This window comes from Pleurodeles waltl, chromosome 3_1 (genome assembly GCF_031143425.1).
Source record: "Pleurodeles waltl isolate 20211129_DDA chromosome 3_1, aPleWal1.hap1.20221129, whole genome shotgun sequence".
Classification (NCBI taxonomy): domain Eukaryota; kingdom Metazoa; phylum Chordata; class Amphibia; order Caudata; family Salamandridae; genus Pleurodeles; species Pleurodeles waltl.
This window is the reverse complement of record NC_090440.1, coordinates 1,908,907,219-1,908,930,872: the sequence shown is the minus strand read 5'-3', so window position 1 is coordinate 1,908,930,872 and position 23,654 is coordinate 1,908,907,219. Positions and strand designations below refer to the sequence as shown.

Here is a 23,654-nt window from a genome sequence, read left to right as displayed (position 1 = left end):
TCATTTTTTGCATTCACACAATTAACCATCCTCAAACAACCGACAAACTCAACTAACATATGGAAGATAAAAGAATGAAAATAGAAAAAAAAATAAACCACCATCTAAACTTGGCAGGCATAAGCTTGCATTGTAAAAATAAAATGAAACATATTAGCAGGTGGCTGCCTTGCAATGGTGTTGTACATAGTGTATGGTTGTTTTAAAGTTTCAACAGAGCTGCCAAGTTTAGAAGCCAAATGTTGGCCATCATGGAGCTGTAGAAACAATGATACACTATTAGCAATTCCATTCCAGGATATCTGCTCAGTAAACATTGCACTGGGCAGCCATCTTCCAATGCTAAAATGTATAGTATATCAGTGTCACACTGCTCCGAGGTGGCAAACATAATGCTTCTATACATGGTGACCATCTTGTAATAGTAAATAATGATATATTATGGACAATATTATACCAATATGGCTTCCCATTCACAACTAGTGAGGAGGATGAAGTGAACTGCAGATGAATCAAGCCTTGCAGCGCTTCCTAGGAAGCTGCAGGAAGCTCTTAAAAAAAGGTGGAAAGAAGGGGAAGGGGATCTACGAAAAGAAATAATGGAAAACCAGAAGACTGGCCATCAGTCACACTCATTTTCAGGTGCATGCACAAATGGGATCAGGCCAAATGCTGTTGCTCACAGGGCAGTAGACTTAATTGCAGAAAAGGGCTGATCCATTACTCCAAGCAGTATGATGTCACAGCGAGAAGCAGGATGTGAATGATACTTAAACAAGAGTATATGCTGGTAGACTTTGTAATGCTAATTTGTATTACAAGGGCCCAGCAATTACACCTGCCAGGCCTTCCTAAGAGGGTTTAGCAAGGGTTATAACTTCCAACCTACCCAAAGATTTTCTCATCCAACACCAAAATGCCTGCGCACTGCATTAATGTGTGAGATTCCATGTAAAAAAATGCCTGTCTACAGGCGTTAACACAGTATGATACTATTCCACCATTATAGGACTATTGGTGATGACATCTGCGTTTTATAATAAATAAGTGCGGCCTACTGCCTTCGTTGCAATCTTTCATAATAAACACATATGACCTATGGCATCTGACATAACGTTTCCTGATGAACCAATTAATTTATAATTGGTTTCTCGCCATAATCACCCCATGCCTACCATATTGAACATAAGCTTTCATACGAGGTAATCATTAAGAATACAGTCATAAAATAACAAATATGTACTACGTTAGAGCTGGTAAAACAACATACAACCCCTCCTAAGAGGGCCTAATAATTCTTGTAGTGCAAATCTTCTACTCATAGCTTTTGTCAGAGACATCAACACCAGCGATTGGATACCCTCACGGGTGACAAACAGTGCTCTACAAATCCACCTTACATTACATTACATTACACCAGGACCATTACCTATTATAGTGATCTACCATTATAGTAATCTGTGAGAGTCCATGTAACACAATATCTGTCTATAGCCTTTAAAACAGTATAATAATAATCCACTCTTAAAAGCCTATTGTCTTTAATATGTGATTTCCACAGTAGATACGTTAGGCCTATTGCTTTTGACATAAACTTTCTTAACAAACATTATACTTATGGCGTCTGATGTAACATTTTCTGATGAACTAATCAGGCTTAAAGCCTTTTTGTTCAGCTTAGCCTCTTGTATGGCACATAAGCTGTCAATCATCAAGTACACAGTCATAACATTCGAAATGTATACACAATTAAAATCCAAAAACAATATACAGCCCCTCTGAAGGGCTAACAAGGTTCATCTCCAACTGTTTTTCAGTGTATCTAACGAACAACATAATCCTTGCCCTCAATGATAGTCAGTAAAAAGCTTTGTAACAAAGTACAAGACTACAGCCGTCGGTGCAGTTTAAATGCGTATTGACTTTAAAAAGGCATTTCACAATAAAATGGTCAGGCCTATTAACTTTTGTCATAACTTTTCATAATATACATTTCAGACCTATTCCATTTTGACATTTTTCCCAAACAATCCATTGAGCCTATACATTTACTGGCACCATCAGGCATACAGTGAGAACATTATAAATACACACAAAATTAAATTTGGTAAAACGATATTCAACGCCTCCAGAAAGGGAAAACAAGGATTATCAAAGTGCAAACCTTATATTCACTGGAATTGTCAGAGGGGACAATCCTACAGGGAAAGCAGTACCAAAACTGTTGTCTACTTATCTGTGAGAATCCACGTAACACAGTATTTGTCTACAGGCCTTAATACAGCTGAATAACAATCCACTCTTAAAGGTAGATTAGATTTATGACCTCTGCTATAAATACTTCCAGTAATCCAATCAGGCCTCTTGCCTTTATCACTAACTTGTCACCATTACCAATTTAGGCCCTACTGTATTCAACATAAGCTTCCCACAAGACAACTACTAGCATACAGTCATATTATTAAAATATGTAGAAAATTAGATTTGTCAAAACTATATACAAACATTCCTAAAATGGAACAACGAGGATTTTGAAGTGCAAAAGGGTTTGCCCCTCAACTCACCAACACCAAAACCCTTCCCTTCTGTGGTAATCTGCGAGATTCCCTCTATCAAAATACCTGTCTACAAGCATTAATACAGTATAATGACAGTCCACCCTTAAAAGCCAACCTTAAAGACCTATTGGCTACAACGTATGCTTTTCACAATAAATAAGTTGGACCCACTGCCTTTGTTGTAACTTTTCAGGTCACACCTCTGTCCTTGAACGGTGGCATGTCACCATGATCAATTCAGGCTATATTAACCATAAGCTTTCACACAAGGCAAACCGTGCAGGACAAGAATTCCTTTTTCAGCAAACCCACACCGTGTTTACCTAAGCAAAATCTGTACTCAAAGGTATCAAGACCTAAAAATGGTGCAAAATGATTATGATTGTTTTGTTTTTAATTTTATTTTACCAGTGCAAAGTTTATGTAATACAGGTCCATGTCTACAGTTAGAAAGCTTGCTGGTGTATTTTGTGTGTATGTGACCCTTTCGTGCCACCATCCTTTCAGTAAGTACTGAGAGTTATTTCTTATGTGTTTTTTCCTGGTACAGGACAACTCCACGTTGGAGGGCAGGAGCAATTCTACATGGAAACCAACACTGCCCTGGTTGTCCCAAAAGAGGATAAAGAAATGGATATTTACCTTTCCACGCAAAGTCCCTCATCTGCCCAGGTAAACTGGCTACCAGCCTACTACTGTGGGACAAGAAATCACAGACCCACATGGGCTAGCTGCCAATCCATTGTCACACGTAGTCTGTTTTTATAGATGAGAGACGTCAAATAATTAATTGGAAAACTGCTTGACCAAAATAGGATTGTGATTATTCATTTTGCCAGTTTTAAAATAAATTAATTTACCTTTTTACCTAATGGAGATTTTGAACCAGTTGTACTAAGTTATTGTGCATATCGAGTGGCAATCGTCAGTTTTTCATTAAAAATTATTAGTTAGAGAGACGCAAAGCACTTTATAGCTCACAATAGATCCCTAAAAAAGCATGTGTCCCCTTAGTGATCAGTGGTTCGGCCCCTGGTAAATGATGTGCAACAAAATGAAGCCTGTAGGAAAACACAATGGGCTTTATCTAGATTGCATTTACATTTCTGCACGGTCAATTCACCCTCTCATTATAAGGCTGCCAAAACTCAGACTATTTACATGAGTTAAAAATAGTGACTGGTATTTAAGCAGCAAGTATCAATTGAGTTTATGGTGTGGGCTACCTAAAAGGTATTTAAAGGAAAATTATATCTTAGCCCACCTCCTCAAATGCCTTCTTTAGTTTTGATGAAGGCCTGAAAGAGTTGTACATAATCTATCCCATCTTTTCCTGATATAATTATTTTTAAGGATTCAGATTTACCTCTTCTGAATGAGTTAACAGACCCAGGACCACCACTATATCCTCTAAGGTACAGAGGACATCACAAGAGTAGTTCATCAGCACTACCCCCTGCTCCTCTCTCCACCAACGTTCTGCCAGATGGAATCAGACACTCCTTCTAAGGATCAATTCTCGCTTTAGAGTCCAACAAAGAATCTGAAAAAATGTCCTTCCATAAAGGCAAGGACCCTACGGGTGCCAAGAGGACAGTTCTCCTCCAGTAGGGTCATTCTGGCAATGTCAGACCTGTAAAGTGCCCATAATGCGACATGCTGAGACTATATACCTCTTTTAATTTCTACACAAATAACAGTGAATGAATTAAAGCTCTTTTAGGCCTCAACCATCTTATTTGCATTAAATAGAACTGCAGAAATACATATTCTGTACATTCCCGTATGCAGGTCTGAAGTTGCATGTTAGAACAGATGTGCAGGGCAAACTCCTGAACTAGCTTTCCACATGATGGCTGGATAGCCATCACTGCAAGACTTCACAGGAGCTTCCCAAAGAAATGTGTAATTCTTAGCAGCAATCATCCCCTAAAGGTATACAAATGGTGGAGGCCTGACTGGCATCACTATTTTAACTGTTACTCAAGGTTCTTCTGACTGACTGTGCAGTGCCACCATTCTAAAGATTCCAACTTGACATGGCATCACCATTTGTCCTAACAGGGCAATGGGCTGCTGAACAGCGGCAAAAAGCGTAAATGTCTAAAGTCATATAAACTGCAAACCTACAAACCATGCCTTTTTATAAGCTGTTGTGAATATCTTTTCCAGCAAATGGTGTGCAGAGCTTTGGGTGTCCCTTCTAACCGAGTCTCCATCCATACTAAAAGAATTGGCGGGGGATTTGGAGGGAAGTTAACAAAGGCAACTCCATTTGCATGCGCCACCGCAGTTGCAGCTAACAAGTAAGTGTTCACTTTGCACACTACCAAATGTATGTGTTCAAACATGTTAACTAAAAACATCACTATTGCTTCAAGCTTGTTTTCCCCACAAACCATGATTGTACCCAAGCATCCATGTTTATCAACAAGACAATACTACTGAAACCTCCACAATACACCTTGGCCACAAAGTACTATTGTACCTCTAATATACGCCTTGACCACAAAGTACCATAATGCCCTCTAGTGCAAGTCTTGACCACAAAGTACTATGGTGCCTTCTAATTGAGGCTTTGTCCATAATGCAATGCGGTACGCTGCAATACAGGTGTTCATCACAAACTTTAACAGTACTCTCTAATACAAGTATTGCGCACAACGTACTGCAATGCCCTCTAATACAAGTATTTTCCTCATACAAGTTCTCATGCAAGTCTTGACCACAAAGTACTGCTTTACCCTGTAATACAAGTGTCCACCACAAACTACTATTGTTCCCACTAATATATGCCTTGAATAATGCATGTCTTGACCACAAAGTATTACTGTGCCCTCTTATATAAGTCTTAATCACAAACTACAACAGGGCCCACTAATACAAGTTTTGTTCACGAAGTACTACAGTACTCCTGAACATATATCTTGACCACAAAGTACTACAGTTCACTCAAATGCAATTCTTGTCCACTGAGTACTACAATATCTTCTAATACAAGTCTTGACCACAAAGTGCTACTGTACCCTCTAACACAAGGATCTATCCCTACAGCATTCCGAGAATCTGCAGAGAAAGCTTTAAATATGATTTATATACTTGCTATCCCTCTAGATTAAAACCATGCAAACACTGTGTATGCAAATCACTTTGTAACCAGGAGCATTGTACATTTCTGTTTATAAATTAAAAATGAAAAGCCACATTTACTACTATACTGTGCTTGAAAACACAATAGAATGCATATATATTGTATTTCCTTCAGGATCAAACTTCCAGTGCGCTGTATTTTAGAGCGTGACGTTGATATGCTAATGACAGCTGGCCGACACCCTTTCCTTGGAAAGTATAAGGTGAGTAAAATAATGAACAGTGGCAAATAAAGGGATGAAAAAGAACCTGCATGGGTAGGATGAAGGATGAAAAGAAAGGAAATGGAAATGGACAAAAGCATGAGGTGGAATCAAGACTAGTCACCCCTCGGTATTCAGCAAACCTGACACTCAGCAGTGCCAGGGGTGGGCTTCTATGAAAACATTCAAAGCCCTACACAACAACAATGGACTGGTACGCAGCCTGAGTAATTACCAGTGGCTGAGATTGATTCGAGCATTTAATCCATCACTTTCTCCTCTGTATGGCATAGCAACAGACTAACACTCTCAAAATACATCAGTTTCATCTGATGTTATTTGTAACCCAATGCATTTGTTTGCCAAAACAAAGTAAAAGCTATAAATTGAGTATAAGTAACAAAACACCAGTTTTGCAAATTTTGTACTGAGACCAAACCAAAATCTAACATGACTCTTGTTGCTACTTTTCTGAACATAATGGATATTTTTATTGTCTAAAAAGCTAATTTGACAAAGCTTTTCAGACTATGCATACACAGAAAACATTTCACATTTCTGCCAGGACATTACTGTGCTAGAATGTACACCAAACCTAAACATTGCAAAGTCTGGTTGGATAGAAAATAGGCTACACCAGAAGAGTTAGATAACCAAAGAAGCACACCTTTCACTTCACCACAAAAATACAATGCAGACACTTCCAATATGAAATAAAAGCATATTTTCGAGGATTAAAACAATGAATGTGGCTCAATAAAATGGATCTGTAGTATACTATGAGAATAATTTGTGCAACCTCTGTAAATACCTTGGATACGTCAGGTTGATTCATCATAGGAGCATACTCTAATTTAATTAAAAATAGGTAATGTTGTACAAGTTGTATTGACAAGTAACTGCTATGCAGAAACATATTCTGACAGTTATGTGAAATAGTATCTATCCAGATAATAAAACTGAAAAAGGTTGAGATGGATTCAAGTAAACCGTCATTGGCCAAGAAAAACAATATTCCGCCAGAAATGAGTTATGTTTATTTGTAATGTTCTTTTTTCAGCTGTGTTTTAGAGTGCCATATATTAGTAATTCACACATCCCTGCCACCTTTTTTCCAGGTGGGATTCATGAATGATGGCCGCATCCTGGCTGTGGATATCTTACATTACAGCAATGCAGGGTGCACGTTTGACGAATCTATTCTGGTAAGGTCAACTCAAGTAGTATATTTCTGCTGTATACACATTGTTGAGTTGAATCTTGGCACAGAGCTGCACATTTAGCTTTGCAAATTCTCAGAAAATCCAGAATGGTGTGGTTAGACAAAAGCACTGTTTGTCTAAACACATTTTTAGGACAACATCCATTTTCGTTGTGCTGTGCACCTTTTATTCTCAGGCCCTCACTTAAAATTTGGAGTGCTAAATCAATTGCAGGAGATTTGCAATGACACTTTTTAACCAGGATTGGCAGTCATGGATTACTCTAAATTTAGAGTCAGGGCGACCTGTGCTTAAAGTTGACGATGTCATGCTGAAGTGTTGTGCTATTGCCGCACAATCAAATAAATATGAATGTTCTGGACAAAATGAGTGGTGTAGACAGGACTGTTTGTGACGGTCCCACAAACAACCTCAAACAGTGGCAGGAAGGCCAGGTGAAACAGTCAAAGATTTAGCCATGTAAGTAAAGGACTGATATGGTACAGGATGGTGTGAGGTCAACTTTTCACCAGACTGTAGGACCATCTTGGCCCTTTCAGTAACCTGTCTATAAAAATGTTATGTTAAGTTAAATTTAGAGCAGTCACACACCAGCAAAGCCCCTAGGCATGAGGTAAGATGTTGCAGTAGTGATGCAATGGTAATATTTTGGGAAAACACATTGTCTTGAAAGTAGTTGTATCTTCAGTGACTATGAGGGAAAGATTCACGACATTCGATGTTAGTCAAGCTAATGCCTTAAAAAGAAGCTGCAACAGCTGCGTGTGTTTCATATTATAGGCTGTTTCAAAGGTAAATTAGCAGAGGATCTTCAGAAGATATTAGATTAACCAACACTTTTGTGTGAGCTAAGAGCCCCAAAACCCTAATGTGACAGCACCTGTGTTTGTTTTCCAAATGACATTTGTTTGATTTTGTATGAGTTCAATTAGTTTCCTTGTAGTGCATTTACCCAAATATATTTAGGATGAACAGGGTCTTCTGAAAACCTTGGATGCCTGACACTGGTTCCTCCACTTCCTCAAATGTGAATCAGTTGGCTAAGTTTGTAAAGTCATTTTTGTCATGTGACTTTCTGCCTTTCTTCAGTCTCAGAGTGAATTATAAAAGTCTAGGTGTGCTCCCCTGCATCGTTATGTTATTAAAATACGATGCAAATTTGGTGTATAATACTGTGAAATAAATGTCAGCAGTCTTATACACACAAAACTGTAAGGAACCCTAAAAGGAGCACATCTTAACTTAATAAATCACTCTTCTTTCTCTAAGTTATCAAGCATTGACAATGCCAATAGGTCTGGCCTATGAAAGAAAGCATCTTTTGTGTCATTGATGGGTTTAGGCACTAAGGGGGTCATTCCGACCCTGGCGGGGGGACCGCGGATGCACCGCCAACAGGCTGGCGGTGCATCCAGGCCAATTCTGACCGCGGCGGTAAAGCCGCGGTCAGAAAAGGGAAACCGGCGGTTTCCCGCCGATTTTCCCCTGGCCTGAAGAATCCTCCATGGCGGCGCTGCAGGCAGCGCCACCATGGGGATTCCGACCCCCTTCCTGCCAGCCTGGTTCTGGCGGTTTTGACCGCCAGAACCTGGCTGGTGGGAACGGGTGTCGTGGGGCCCCTGGGGGCCCCTGCAGTGCCCATGCCAATGGAATGGACACTGCAGGGGCCCCCTAACAGGGCCCCACAAAGATTTTCAGTGTCTGCATAGCAGACACTGAAAACCGCGACGGGTGCAACTGCACCCGTCGCACCCTTTCCACTCCGCCGGCTCCATTCGCAGCCGGCATCCTCGTGGAAGGGGGTTTCCCGCTGGGCGGACGGGCGGCCTTCTGGCAGTCGCCCGCCAGCCCAGCGTGAAACTCAGAATGACCGCCGTGGTCTTTTGACCGCGGTACGGTCTTCTGAGCCACCCACCAAGATTAGAATGACCCCCTAAGTAGGTAATCGTGCATGCAGTTTGTCACTCATTTTTGCACTCATGCACCCATTCATTGATCTATTCACTCATTCTTGCATTCACTTTCTGACTCAATCACAATAAAACACACACAAACTCAACAACATATGCAAGATAAATTAAAAGAATACAAGTAGAAAAAATAAAACATGCTGCTACCTAAACACTGTGGGCATATGCTTGCAATAAGGAAACTAAATATAGCAGCAGCGTCTATTTTGCAACGGTTTTGTAAATCATTGTTTTAAACTCCAGCATGGCTGCCACATTTAGGACCAATGTGTTAGCCATTTTGGAGTGGTAAAACAGTGATACATTATGGACAACAGCACTCCGTAATGGTCTCTTGGTTTAGAGGAAGTGACTATGTGCAATAAAGCGCACTACAGATTAAATGAGCAGCAAGTAACACCCCTTTAGCACTGCCTGAAGTGCTGTAGTATCCTGTTAAGAAACAATAAAACAAAAAGATGAGAAGCAAATAAATGAACAGGGAACTATAAAAAGAGAAAACTGACAAATAAAGGACTGGCCAACGCATCCTGACACTGAAGCGTGCTTATTTTATTGTGGATGTATCCTAGTGAACAGAAAATGCTGTCAGTCATAGGGCAAGAGAGCCCTGAACCATTGCCTTGTGCAGTATGTTGTGATGGATGGAACCTAAATGCAAATGATACTCTGACAGACCAGTAGCAAAATAGAGCTGACCCAAAGGCCCTCTATGTATCTAGCTGGATATGTATTTATATATTTGGATGCATGTATTATTTAATGTTTTTTTATTACAACATCCTGGCAGGCAACTAAGAAGTGATTCTAGCAAGAATTATTACAGTGCAAATCTTCTATCTTTAGGTTTTGTCACAGGTGGCAACTAACACCAAAATCCTTCCCTTAAAGATAATCTGTGATAATCCATGTAAGAAAATCTACAGGCTTTTATACAGAGAAATAACAACCCCTTAAAAGGCTATTGAGTTAAACATATGCTTTTCACAATCAATATGCTAGGCAAATGCAAGTATCATAACGTTTCAATATAAACTGATCACACCTATGACAGAGGAAATATTGTTTCCTAGTGAACCAATCATTCCTCAAGCTATTATTGGCTTGTCACCATAACCAACTGAAGCCTCTTGGACAGGTTTAAGCTTTCATGCAAGGCAACTGAACTATCAGACATACAGACAGTGAATTACATAATGTACGTTATTGATATATGTCAGGCCTACTGTACTTGTCTTAACGTTTTATTAGAAAAACAATCATGCCTATAACCTATATCATTTGTGTGTTGATATAACCAATTTAGAGCCACTGTGTTCTTCATAAGCCTTTCCACAGGCAATCATCAGGTATACCACAATAAAATTACAAATATGTATAAAAGACAATATAAAATCCCAACTAATAAAGCCTAACAAGGATTATCTAAGTGAAAATAACCTAACCCCATGGCTTGTTTGAGTGGGTCACAACACCAAAACCTTTGACTACTACAGTAATCTGGGAGATTCCATGTAACAAAATACCTGCCTACAGGCGTTAGCACAGTGTAATAACAATCTACCCTAAAAACTTTATTGCCTTTAAGATATGCTTTTTACAATAAATAAAAAAAGCCTTACTTGCTTTTCAATACATTTTCGTTATAAACAGATCACACCTAAGGAATAGGATAAAACCTTTCCCAGTGAACAATAATCCCTCTAGCCTTTCCCAATGGCTTGACAATATTTACAATCCAAGTCTACTGAAGTACACATAAAATGGCAACCATCGTGCATACATTTATAAAGTGACAAACATATACAAAATTACTGTTGGCAAAATAAAATACAACTACTTTCAGTAGGGCATAACAAGAAACATCACAGTGAAATTTTACTCCAGAGACTTTTCAGAGTTGGTAGTCAACACCAAAACACTTACCTACAATGGTTGTCTGTGATATTATATGTAGTCAAACACCTTTCTACAGCCTGAACATAACATGATAACAATCCAATGTTAGAAATGTATTGCCATTGTCACATGTTATGTTATTAAGCCAGGTTTACTTCCTTTGCAATAACTTGTCATAATGAACAGGACAGTCATTTGACTGCTGCACACAAATCAAGCCTGTAGCTGTTATTATTGGCTTCTCACCATAACCAACTCAGGCCTACTCGTTGAGTGTAAGCTTTCGCCTGAGGTAACCATCAGGCATATAGGCATATAGTCATAGCGTTGCAATGTATACAAATTACAGTTGACAAAGCTAAATGCTGTCTATCCTAACAGGATTTAACAGGTATTCTCACAGTATAAATCTTCTAATCTGTACCCATAGTTTGTCAGAGGGGGTAACCAACAACAAAACCCTTGCCTACTAAGGTAATCTGTGGCCTTAATTCAGAATAACAACTATCACCATTAAATGGCTATGACTTTCACATATGCTTTCCACAAACATATGCTAGGCCTGCTGCATTTATCATAATGTTTTTTAACAAACAATCAGGAGCATAACCTTTATCATTTGCTTATCACCCATAACCCTTTGAAGCCTGCTGCGCTGAGTGTAAGCTTTCACAAAGCAACCATCCAGAATACAGTCATAAAAGTACAATGTATACAAAACTACAGTTAGCAAAGCAAAATACTATTTCTCCTAAGACAGTCTAACAAGGATTATTGTATTGCATATCTTCTACCCCGACTATTTGGATGGATCACCAACACCAAAATCCTTGCCTACTACGGTGATCTGTGAAATTCCATGTAACTAAATACCTGTCTACAAGCTTTAGCACAGTGTAGTAACAATCCATCCTTAAAAACCTATTGCCTTTAACACATGCTTTTCACAATACGTAGGCCAGGTCAACTGGCTTTGTCCTATAAAGTTTCATAATAAACAGATTAAAACCCACGAAAAATACAGCTTGCAAAATAATGCACAATCCCTCTCAACAGAGTCTAAGATTCATAACAGTGAAAACCCCCAGGGCTTGTCAGTGGGGAGGCCAATGTCAAAATCCTAGTCTACTACAGCAGTCAGTGAGATTACATGTAGCAAAATACCTGTCTATAGCTTGTAGCACAATGTTATAACTACCAACTGTTAAAGGTTTATTGTTTTAAAAATGCTTTTCAAGCTAGACCATTTCATAACAAGCAGACCAGACCTATGGCATCGGTTGTATCATTTCCCAGTGCACCAGTGAACCTATAACTTGTCACCATAACCAACTGAGGCCCAGAGTTGTGAGAGTAAGCTTTTCCACAAGGCAGTCATCAGATACACATTCATAAAATTAGAAAGGTATGAAAAATTGCTGTTGGTTAAATAAATACTATCTCTCAGCCTAACAAGTGTTGTGGGTCCATTTTAGTTTGCTCGGGTACAAGAGTTTAGCTTAACCTCTGCTTGCAGGCCTGTGCCCTTTTTGCCTAGATGTTCTGTTTTATTATTCATCTTTTATTCATTTTAACAGTACTTGCAGTTCCTGCATTCTATAAGAAATCTTTTTATGTTATAATCAGTTGTCATTCTGTGAAAGTGTCATTATCAGTAATGTACATATTGAATTGCCATCATGTCCCTCTGCCTCACAGAATATGAACGTCAGGCTTTTTTGTTATAGTATTGACGATCCAACTTTGCACACACACACAATCTAACACATGTCAGGATGTCTGCACAAACAATAAATTGGGCCTTGTATAAACACTCTGTGAGACCAAGGTCATTAGAGGGGGTTGCACCCAGGATCTTCCATCTACACTGTGCGTCACTTGCAGCAGACCTCAGCCTTTGCGTCTCTACATCGCTAGATTTAGGAACTGGAGGCCGACCTTGTTCCAAGGTAACAGGGGGTGCTTCTCATGAACGTGGTTTGGGCAGATTAGGTTTATCATACCTTACTCTCTTTAGGGTAGACAATACGCTTTTAGGGAGGAGTTTGTGTATTCATGGTTATTGCAAAATGTTAGGATGGTTCATATTCCCATCGCTTATTTTCACAATCCTGATTTTGTCTCTTGTCACTATCCTAATCTTTGAAGCTCATACATTTTATCGTAGATTGCAGTCTTTTCAACGAATATATTGAAAACTCTCCTGCATCTTCTTTTTTGCCTTTGTGTGTGAAAGACTAATTTCTAACAAGAGAGAAGGGTAAGACTTGTTGCACCCCGAATCATGAGTCCATGCACTAGGCTGCCAGAAATCATCTTCACTGTTCACGTTTTAAGTGAGGTGCTGCTAGACAGCCGGAAGGGTTGGGTTGACAGTTGACAACTGTTGTGGGAGTGACTCAGTCGCCTACAAACAGAGGTGCTGCCGCCCCAAATCCAGCAGTCTTGTCGAGATACAAGGGTCCTTACGACACAAGGATTTTCACAGATGAAACCTTCTATATCCATAGTTTGTCACACAGGGTAAACAGCACCAAAACTATTTCCTATCATGGTAATCTTGTGAGGCTACATGTGACAAAATATCTATATGTAGGCTTTAAAATAGATCAATACGAATCCACAGTTAAATCCCTATTGCCCTTAACATGCTTTTCAAAATAAATATGTCACACCTAGTCTTGTTATCATAGCATTTCACAATACACAGATCAGGCTTAAAGCAATGATGAAAGGCTCGTCACCATAAACTACTCAGTCCTACTGTTTAAAATATAATTGTTGCCACAAGTCAAAAACTGCAAAGCAAGCAGTATTGTTAGAGTAAGCACACACATTTGGACCAATCAGATCCTGTACTCTAGGGAACCAACGTGTGAATGGAACATAAGCCCCTCTCTCAATAAGACTCTAAAAGCTCTTTTTTGTTGATCTCATAAGGTTAGGTGACAGTTGCAATGTCAAGCCAGACCTAAAATGACTCTAAAGTCTAAAATGAATGATAGAGAAGGGTGCTGGGAAAGCCATACATTTCTCATGACCACCCTTCTCCAGTAGCGGCCACTCCATTCTAAAACGGTGGGGTGAATACTTTGACCCAAGTACAGGCACTGTGAGAAACCAGCAAAGCTCTCCTTTGTGGTCTCTTATAAATAGTGTTTTAATGGGCCACAATTGAGAGCTCTAGAATTGAGGCTGAACCAAGACAGTGTGAATTTCTCATACTGCCTGCAAGTGGGTACAATGCAGTTTTTTTTTTTTTTTAAACAGCTGACACCCACTACTTGTGTTCTTCTTCGGTCCTGCAGTCCGAGGCTTGAAGGCAGCAAAGAGTCTCAGAGCCACTCCCCTAACTAATCCTGATGCTGCTCTCATGCTACCGCTAATATTTCCCAGCATGAGGAAAGCACCAGGATTGGCTGGAGGGGGCAGCCACGACACTCCCTGAGGCACTGGGGGCCTGTGCCTGCTCTCTACCCAGCTGTCTAAGACAGCTCGGATTGGAGAGGTTTAAAACATGCATGTCAGTCTGGCCCTTTGCAAGACATACAGCCAAAGTGACATGCACAGTTTAAACTGGAGCAACAACCACCACTACTACCTGCTGCCAATCAGCAGTAACCGTCTCTACTCCCAGCTCTGGCATTCGGCTTGGTTGAACCGAAAAATGTTAATGAAATCTCTTTATTACCATTTTATTTTTCATGCTTGCTGCACTGTCAGCGAGGCAGGGGAGGAGATGTTCTTCTGCACTTATGGAGGAACCGCTGCTGCCATCCTTTCTTCTTCTATCTGCTACTCTGCCAGAGAAAACCAAGCATCATAAATTATCTAGTTACCTAAGTCACTTAACAGCATTACAATGTCATATGTGTGGCCCTGAAAGTTCAAGCTAAGACAGCCATACTGTTGCTGGTTCAGGCAGCTGGATACATAAGCAAAATAATCACAGACGATTGGAGGGGAAACCCTTGTCTGTGCAAGCACCGAACATCTGCTCAGTCAATACAGTACATGTACTCCTTCCTACCAGCATGTAAGCGGAGCCAAAGCCCTCTCTGTAGTACTCCCTAAAGCTCTTTTTTAGATCGATCACATTATCTACGGCGACAGCTGCACTGTCAAGGAAGACCTAAAAAAGGAGTTGGGTGCATTCGAATGTGTTCTTAATGTTTCTTTTTAAGAAATGTAATAAGAATGCTGCTGCCTTGAAATTAGTGCCATGGTCTCAGCCCACTTGAAGACAACAATATTTATTGAACTGAAAGTTGACTTGATGTTTGCTAATATTTGCCTGCCTGTTTCAGAGCTGGATGATTTATCTAGGTTGGATTTAGAAATTATATGATTTTTAACAAAATTGACCATATCAGAGAAGATGTTTCACTTTAAACAGAGGGTTCTATTTGTCTTTATAACTCTGGAGCTTTTGAAAAGTATTTTTGAAGGATTATTGCTATAGGCTCATGTTAACTAGCAGGTTCTCTGGCAAACCAAGATTTGGCGGCTTTAATACCAGACCATGGATTGACCCTACACATATCAAAGGCATGTTGGGGAGAGAGCAGTAAAATGTCACTCTAATCTCCATCCAAGCAACGATTGCTACACCAACCCTGTATGCACAGTGAAGTGTTTCTTTCGTACAAACTGCCATTAGAAGTGTTACTTCAGGAAGAATATTCATGAAATATTAACAGAGACAGTCGTGAAAACCAGGGAGAGGGAAGTACCTACTCATTACAAATGCACTGATAAATCCTTATGACCTAAGTACACAGTATCCTTGCTGATTTCCTTGACGCGCTTCCACTTGTAAGGACAGGTCGCCATTACTCATATTATTGCATACCGCAACTTTTTTTCCCTTATTTAGGTCATCGTCATAGCCCTGCTGAAAATGGATAATGGATATAGGTTTCCAAACCTGAGAGTCAGAGGTCGGGCATGCAAGACAAACCTACCTTCAAATACAGGTTTCCGAGGATTTGGGTTTCCGCAGACAGGAGTAGTTACAGAGACCTTAGTGGACGCTGTTGCCCTCAAATGTGGTCTTCCATCAGAGAAGGTGAGTCAGCTGGTGGTCACTGTGCTTACTTGTGACTTACTTAGTGATTGATTAAATGCACTTTTGTTTATATTTATTTGCATTGAAACCAAGAGCATTTCGAACAGATCGCTGCATGAAGCAATTGGCTTGTACATAGGCACGTTGCTGATAGTGTTGTTCCATACAGAAAAGTTCATAAAGCCTGGGGTACATTGGTGATGACATTCCAGTGGAGAGGACTGGGACGACTGCAAGACCTAACCCTAAATTAAGCTCATGGTGCTTTCAGTAGTAACAGGAGATTATTGCAGGCAGAGCGTGGCGAGCAGGGATGAGCACAGAGTGAAGGATTTTGAGCGTGCTTGGTAAGGGATGTGCAATGTACTACTCTGATAGGCTTCTTAGAGCATTTGGGTTCAAAAAGTAGAGGATGACTTGGGCGGCAGATCTATGCTCTCTATGGATATCCAGAGAGAAAACCTATAGTGCAAGTGTCAGGAAAAAGTGAGTGAAGAGTGCCCAGGAATCCAACATTAAAGGAAGAGTGAGATGTGTCAATTTGAGGCAACCAAGACTGTTATAGCCTAGTTGCGGTGATCAGGAGTGTGACCATAGGGGCACTAATGTACAGATGAAAGCTGAGACACACAAAAAGAACCAAGTTATAATATGGAGGCAGAATGTTGTTAGTGAAACAGTGGTGGATGTTAATTTATGGTAGTTTATGGTAAGATTAATTATAGGACCTATACTTTACTTCACCACAAATTCACATTGTTACCAGCAGTAGATCGCAGGGACAGGATCCAAAATGTGTATTAACCTACTCACCATAAATAAAGTCCGCAGTTGTGATTGGGAATTGTCACATATCGTGAGTATAAAGACATAAATAAATGCCAAACAGCCAGCTAAGACATTAATTTATATTGTTTCATTTATTCCCGGCTAAGACTGACAGTAAGAGGTGAGAGACATACAATATCCTGCTAATTTATTCTTTTTAACTTCTCTCTGAAGCCATCCAGGTTTAGACAGTTTAAAACAATGACAAGGTGTTAGCTTCCCAGTACTCAGAACAAAGTGGATGTAGAAGGGCTTAATAAAGGTCCTTACATAACATGCTTGGTTCTATACCATCAAACTAGGAAGGTCTTTCCTAGAGGAATAGCCCGCATTTCCGTCTCTTTGCTACTGTCTCACTCTTTGTTTTTCTCTCTAATCTCACTTCTGTTTCTCCTCTTCTATTTCCATTGATTTGCATTTCCTCCTATTTCCTGTATCTCCTCTTCGTAATGTTCCTCTTTTCATTTATTTGCCTTACTATTTCAATCCTGTTCCCTTTTTCTCCTTCCTCTCCATATCTTCACTCTTTGCATCTGTCCTTATTAGGTCGGTCTATAAACGGCATTAGTTCCGCACAGAACTCATGCATATCAATAACATTACAATGACTTTGATGCCCAGTGCCCTTGCAGGTTATCACATATTTCGCTGGTACTTTGCATCTTAACTTTCTAATTGCTCGTATTAGTTATTGCCAATGTGTGCATCTGCCAATCAAAAGATGTTTATCTCCAGTGTTCTAGCCACAAGTACTGGCAGCAATGTAATTTCATTTTAGAGGATCAGTTAATGTTCTCACCCCATCATGTTCAATACACTGAACACACTAAAGTTTACAAAAAAAGTGATGGATGGAAGGCTTGAATTATTCTTAGCCACTAGTAATTACTTGGGGCCCCATCCAAGTCCATCGTTATTTTGCACACCATGGGGGTCATTACGACCCTGGCGGAACAAGTCCGCCAGGGCCGTGGGACGCGGTGGCACCGCCGACAGGCCGGCGGTGCCCCGCGGGGCATTCTGACCGCGGCGGCTCAGCCGCGGTCAGAGAAGGGAAACCGGCGGTCTCCCGCCGGTTTCCCGCTGCCCCAAAGGAATCCTACAAGCCGGCGCAGCATGCTGCGCCGGCATGGGGATTCCGACTCCCCCTCCCGCCATCCAGTTCCTGGCGGTTCTCCCGCCGGGAACCGGATGGTGGGAGGGGGAGTCGCGGGGCCCCTGGGGGCCCCTGCCGTGCCCATGCCTATGGCATGGGCACGGCAGGGGCCCCCGTAAGAGGGCCCCTAAAAGTATTTCAGTGTCTGCAAAGCAGACACTGAAATACGCGACGGGTGCAACTGCACCCGTCGCACCTTCCCACTCCGCCGGCTCTATTACGAGCCGGCGTCATCGTGGGAAGGGAGTTTTCCCCTGGGCTGGCGGGCGGTCTTGTGAAGACCGCCCCCCAGCCCAGGGGAAAACTCGGAATACCCTCCGCGGTCTTACGACCGCGGAGCGGTATTTCGGAGGGGGGAAGCCTGGCGGGCGGCCTCTGCCGCCCGCCAGGCTCGGAATGAGGGCCCATGTCACCTCAGTTTGGACCCAGTTATATGCAAATCAGCCTTGACCCTGCTGCAATGAGAACAGTCCTGTCCGAACTGCGTGGCCGGGCACTAGTCTGTGCAGTGTTTGGGTGTAAGCAGAGATCTGGAGAGAATCACTGTTTCACAGCTTGGAGTGGATCAGAATATTCAGTTTGTGACCATTATCTACCTACGAATTCTGTAGTTGTTAACATATCATGCGTCTTTGAAAATTAGATTTTTAGACAATGCTTATGAATTTCACAAACAAAGCGTGGAATCAGTTTTTTTCTACGAAACAGTCATTCCTCTGCTCAAATACATTTTTACTATATTACCTCTTATAGTGCTTATAATTCAACATAACGAAACGATGTAAAAGAATCAACTTTTGTTATAAAGGTTTCAAACGTGCACTCAATTGACACTGAAATTAACAGCTAAGTGTTGAATCTTCATTTCCCCAGAACCTGACTGTGATAGCAACTATAGGTCAGGGAAGGAGAGTGTTTCACACTCTGCGTATTCTTGCCCCTATATATTTTTAGTCCTCAAATTATTTCGGTATGTGCATGTGTGTGCCGATTTAAGTGGTTTCATTGAATCGTAACTACTGCAAGGCAGTTTATAGTACTGCAATATGTGCTTCAGAGCAAAGGTTTTCATTGACTTAACTGCAACAGGAGACAGCATCATGGGGTATATAACCTCGGGGTAGCATCTGTGCACCTGCAGGGCTTATTAGTATTTGCCGTACAAAGGAAGAGTGTGCAGGTGTCAATGGCCATAATTAATGAGAAATGGTGGAGGCACATTTACACGCTTTGTTAGTGCTGCCTGGGGAAGAGTGGGTGAAGACGGAGGCAGCATGTCAAGAGAGTAAGGGCCTGATTCTAACTTTGGAGGACGGTGTTAAACCGTCCCAAAAGTGGCGGATATACCACCTACCGTATTACGAGTCCATTATATCCTATGGAGCTCGTAATACGGTAGGTGGTATATCCGCCACTTTTGGGACGGTTTAACACCGTCCTCCAAAGTTAGAATCAGGCCCTAAGTGTCGGAAGATAAAGGTGAGCACACATGGACGATGCTCACACCATTCCACCACACGTACCAGCACATCAGGGACATTGGCTGATGGAAATACAACAATAACTAACCTACTCACAGAATAACTGTGTCAAATGACCATAATGGAGCCGTGTGACAAGCCAGTGTATGATCACGTAGTGACTACAAATTGCAATGTTGTTAGAAATGTATTTCACACGTCCCACTAGCCTGACGCAGTACTGACTTGCAGGCTTGGACCTACATGCTAACTACCAAATACCACAACTCCAGCTCCAAAACCATCCCTAGAACCACTGTACTAATTGTTAAAATGAATGTTGACTCCCCCCCAAGATTGCATAAAACCTGTACAGAATTGGCAAGATCAAGATCATGAGCCAGACATCTGAAAGTATCCTAAAATAATGACTAGTTCCTAATATTGACTAATCCAAGTGGCCACCCACTAACCAGCATCAACTATCTCAGATCTGTGTCCAATATTCTTAAAAGCATTTCAAATACTTAAAGACAAGACTCACAGATTGACACAGACACTACTCACAAACTCCAATCTCTTCTTTCCTATGGCCCATTGGCCACATCCCATTCACCTTAATTATCCTTTCCTTCCAATAATATGAATGCACAAACATCATCACTAACTTTCAGTACTTGATACCGCTAGAAATCTATTACCCAGTGCTCAAGTTGTCCTTTCCTGCTCCAATCGCTGCTTCTTCTAATCGGAAAGCATGCCTCAATGCACTGCCTAGCACCACCCCTCCCTCTACACTGTGCTTGATTCCAAGGCCTCCTCTAGCAGCATTATCTTTCAAAGTAGCATTAGTGAACACCAGATCAACAATTACCCACTATCAGAACTCCATCTGCACCAATAAAAATACCCTGACATCTTCTGGGGACCGAGTTATGCTACATACACGTAATTTATTATTATTATTGCAACATCTGATGCTGAAATCCTGTTTTACTGAAGGTCTGATCTCAAAGCAGGCTTTGAAATATGTATATACAAATATAACTGGTATATTGTGAGTTAACTGTCAAGTGCACATAGAGTTTGTGGAGCTATACATCTTTCTGTCAATGAGGTTTGAGAATACAATATTATAATCCAGTGGATTTGAATGATGTTTCTGTGATTTAATACATCACAAAGTAGGTTAGAAGCTCTTGGCAACGTGAATCTTGCCCCCAGATATTCATTTATTCCCAAAACCCTCTTTTTTGTTGGATCTCAGCATCTGCAAATCTCTAAATCAGGACTTTGGTACCTTGCAACTCTGTTTATAAGTTGACAGTTACAGGGCAATTATCCTGGTAATTTGGGAAACATTGCTGAAGAATATCAACTTAGATTTCCATTTTAAATTGTAGACTAAAAAGACTCAAAAAGCTCCATGTTCTAACCAGGAGAACCCTAAAAGCTGCAGTCACTAGACCTACAGCATGCCTTAGTTTGAATTTTGACTTGGGAATATTTACAGGTTTTTATAGATGAAGTACACAGTGTCTGGGATCTCATGAACAAAAAAGTTTCTGATTTCTCAAAGCCCAAGCCTAGCCAAGGCTTACAGGTTTCAGAGTCACAGCCTTTTCAGCTGAAGGTTTCTGGTTGGCTGAGATCTTGCACTGGATTTACCAGTCTTCTGCAACCCAAATCAGATGGGGTTTCCTGATTGGTCTTAGCCAAGAACTTCCATTGCTTTTCCAATGTCTTAAGGTAGAAGAAAGAACATGTTTGATGATACCTATGTACAGCCAATCCATCATCTGCCATGCTTTGATCTGAGGGCTACTTGCACACCCACTTCATCACCAATTCACAGACTGTGAGCACAGGCACTATGCGGCCAGGAAAACAGTGACACACAAACAGAGAATCATATACATACAGGCACCAAGCTCTGGACCACTGTGGAAGTGCTGGGAAGGCCATTGTAATCTTCTGTGATGTCATCCAGGCATTTGCGGCTTCGATAGAATGTGAAAGTATGAAGCGCTAACCAATGTGACAAACACAACTAGACAGGTTCAGCCACAGTATCTGCAATTAGGTCTGCACTGAAATGTTATGCTTCATAGATTTAGACCCATATACTTTGCCAGGTACCCATGTCATCAGTGCGATGTCAACATACCAGGTAAAGACTGTACTCCTAGAAATGGGGAGAGACAGCACCTGACACAGAGATTCTGTAAAAGGGCATCATGTTTGCAGCAGACTGCTTCATTTCTATTGCTGGTAGCTTACAACTGAAATGATGAAGCCTGGTATCAAAGTTATTTTCTACATCTTTAGTTGCAATTAATATCCACACATGCTCTTCTGAATATTATGCCTTAGTGGCTGTCTTGTTAAATTAATATGGTTATTTTTTTATGACCCTTTCAAAGTGACAGCAATTTTAAAATAGTGCCACACGTATTACCATTCAGGTTGTTAGATAGAAGTCTTATATAGACAGCCAATTAAGGGACATTTATTTTAACATGAGGAAATACACGTCATGATTATCTACTTCATGTGGGATGAAAACCGGTCTTTACCTTAGTACTCCTTTATGATGGATACTATTTTCATTCCAGTATTGGAACTTTCACATGTTCACATGCTTGAATCTTTCCCCGTTATTGAAATGGGAATCCCCGTGTTATAAAAAAAATATAATTCCCCAACATAGTAATACATTACATGCATAAGTTGTTCAGATTAGTAACATATCACAGTCGTTTTAGAAAAAAGGACCAAACTTCAGAGTTCACCAATCAGATCACTCCACCCTATAGAACCCTACTGTGAGGAGCTTCCTTCCCTCAGATTTTCCACCGCACGTCGTGCTAGGGAGTCTCCACTGAGCTCTGCTCAGCTTTTTCTCACAGAAATCCTTTCTAAGGTGATTTTGGACAATTATACTACAGCTTCAATCAAATAGGTGATTCAAACTGACCAGGATGTCAGAGACACCAAAAAAGGGGCTATTCAGACCGTGTGCTACCTGTATGAAGAAAAGGCTGCATATTGACGAAACTCATGATGACTGCATCTACTGTCTCTACCCAAACCATAAAACTAGAGACTGCAATGTATGCTGTACATTTTCTATGAAAGCTTTGCAAGATAGGGAAGGCTGTCTTCTTCTGTAGCTACAGAAGTTGAAAACAAGAGCTGACCCGGTTTCTGGAGATGACAGTGCCTCCTGTTCTCTGTCACTCACCAAAACTCCTGTCAAAAGACACTTAGAGGATGACGCAAATGGGTCTCCTAAGAAGGCAGTCAAAAAATCTTCAGAGGGCTCCTCTAAATCTAAAAGACCTCTCAAGAAACATTCTACAAAATTCATAAAATCTAAGACATCTTCTGTATCTCAAATGCAGAAGCAATGTCAATCTGAGCCCCCAACGCCGCCTCCGCAGGTAAAGCACTAATTCAAAATACCATCTTCTGCACCATCGACGACGAGATCGTCTACGACATCACCGACGACAGCACACGCGTCGACAACAACATCTACGGTGGTTACCATTTCCATGTCGTTGTCAGCCTCTGCAGAATCCTAATCGGTGGGGGTCACATCCTCGTTGACACTGCGTCCTACAGCTTCTACAACAACGATGATACTGTGGACTGACAACTCATCGATGATGCCACCGTCAATGCTGACAGCCCCGTTGATGACACTATGGTCGACAGCACACCCGTCAACAATGAGCACGTCAACACTCCTTTGACGATTTTCTCGTCGACGACACATTCGTCGGTGCTCCCGTCGACAATTATCTTGACAACGCCACCACTGTTTGACGGTTCATCTCTCTTCAATGATGAAGAGCACACCTGAAAAGCAACAGAGACCTACATCGTTGCCTCTGTTTTCGTTAGCCTTACAAACACCACTTAGGAGGCATAAACAACAGAACCTGACATCCTCCATCAGTTCACCTACTAAAGTTTCTCGCCTTCTACCATCACACCTACTAGACGATGATGAATCAGATGAAGATGGCTTATATAGAATAGCGAGAAGCCCTTCACAACTGCATATAAAATCTCAGGAATACCCAGATGATGATTCCTACTATGATCAGCAGTACTATGACCAGCCACCTCAG

General features: G+C 41.0%; 1 protein-coding gene across 3 annotated transcripts in view; it reads left to right on the top strand.

The window, feature by feature from the left end:
* The window catches only part of LOC138285750 (aldehyde oxidase 1-like), a 388,242-nt gene that overhangs the window by 218,389 nt on the left and 146,199 nt on the right, over positions 1-23,654 (top strand). For all 3 annotated transcript variants that reach the window (XM_069226090.1, XM_069226089.1, XM_069226088.1), the window contains exons 21-25: positions 3,109-3,230; positions 4,731-4,864; positions 5,824-5,911; positions 7,030-7,116; positions 15,880-16,071. In XM_069226090.1, coding sequence (XP_069082191.1) covers positions 3,109-3,230; positions 4,731-4,864; positions 5,824-5,911; positions 7,030-7,116; positions 15,880-16,071 — 623 coding nt within the window. The remainder of the gene's footprint in view (positions 1-3,108; positions 3,231-4,730; positions 4,865-5,823; positions 5,912-7,029; positions 7,117-15,879; positions 16,072-23,654) is intronic.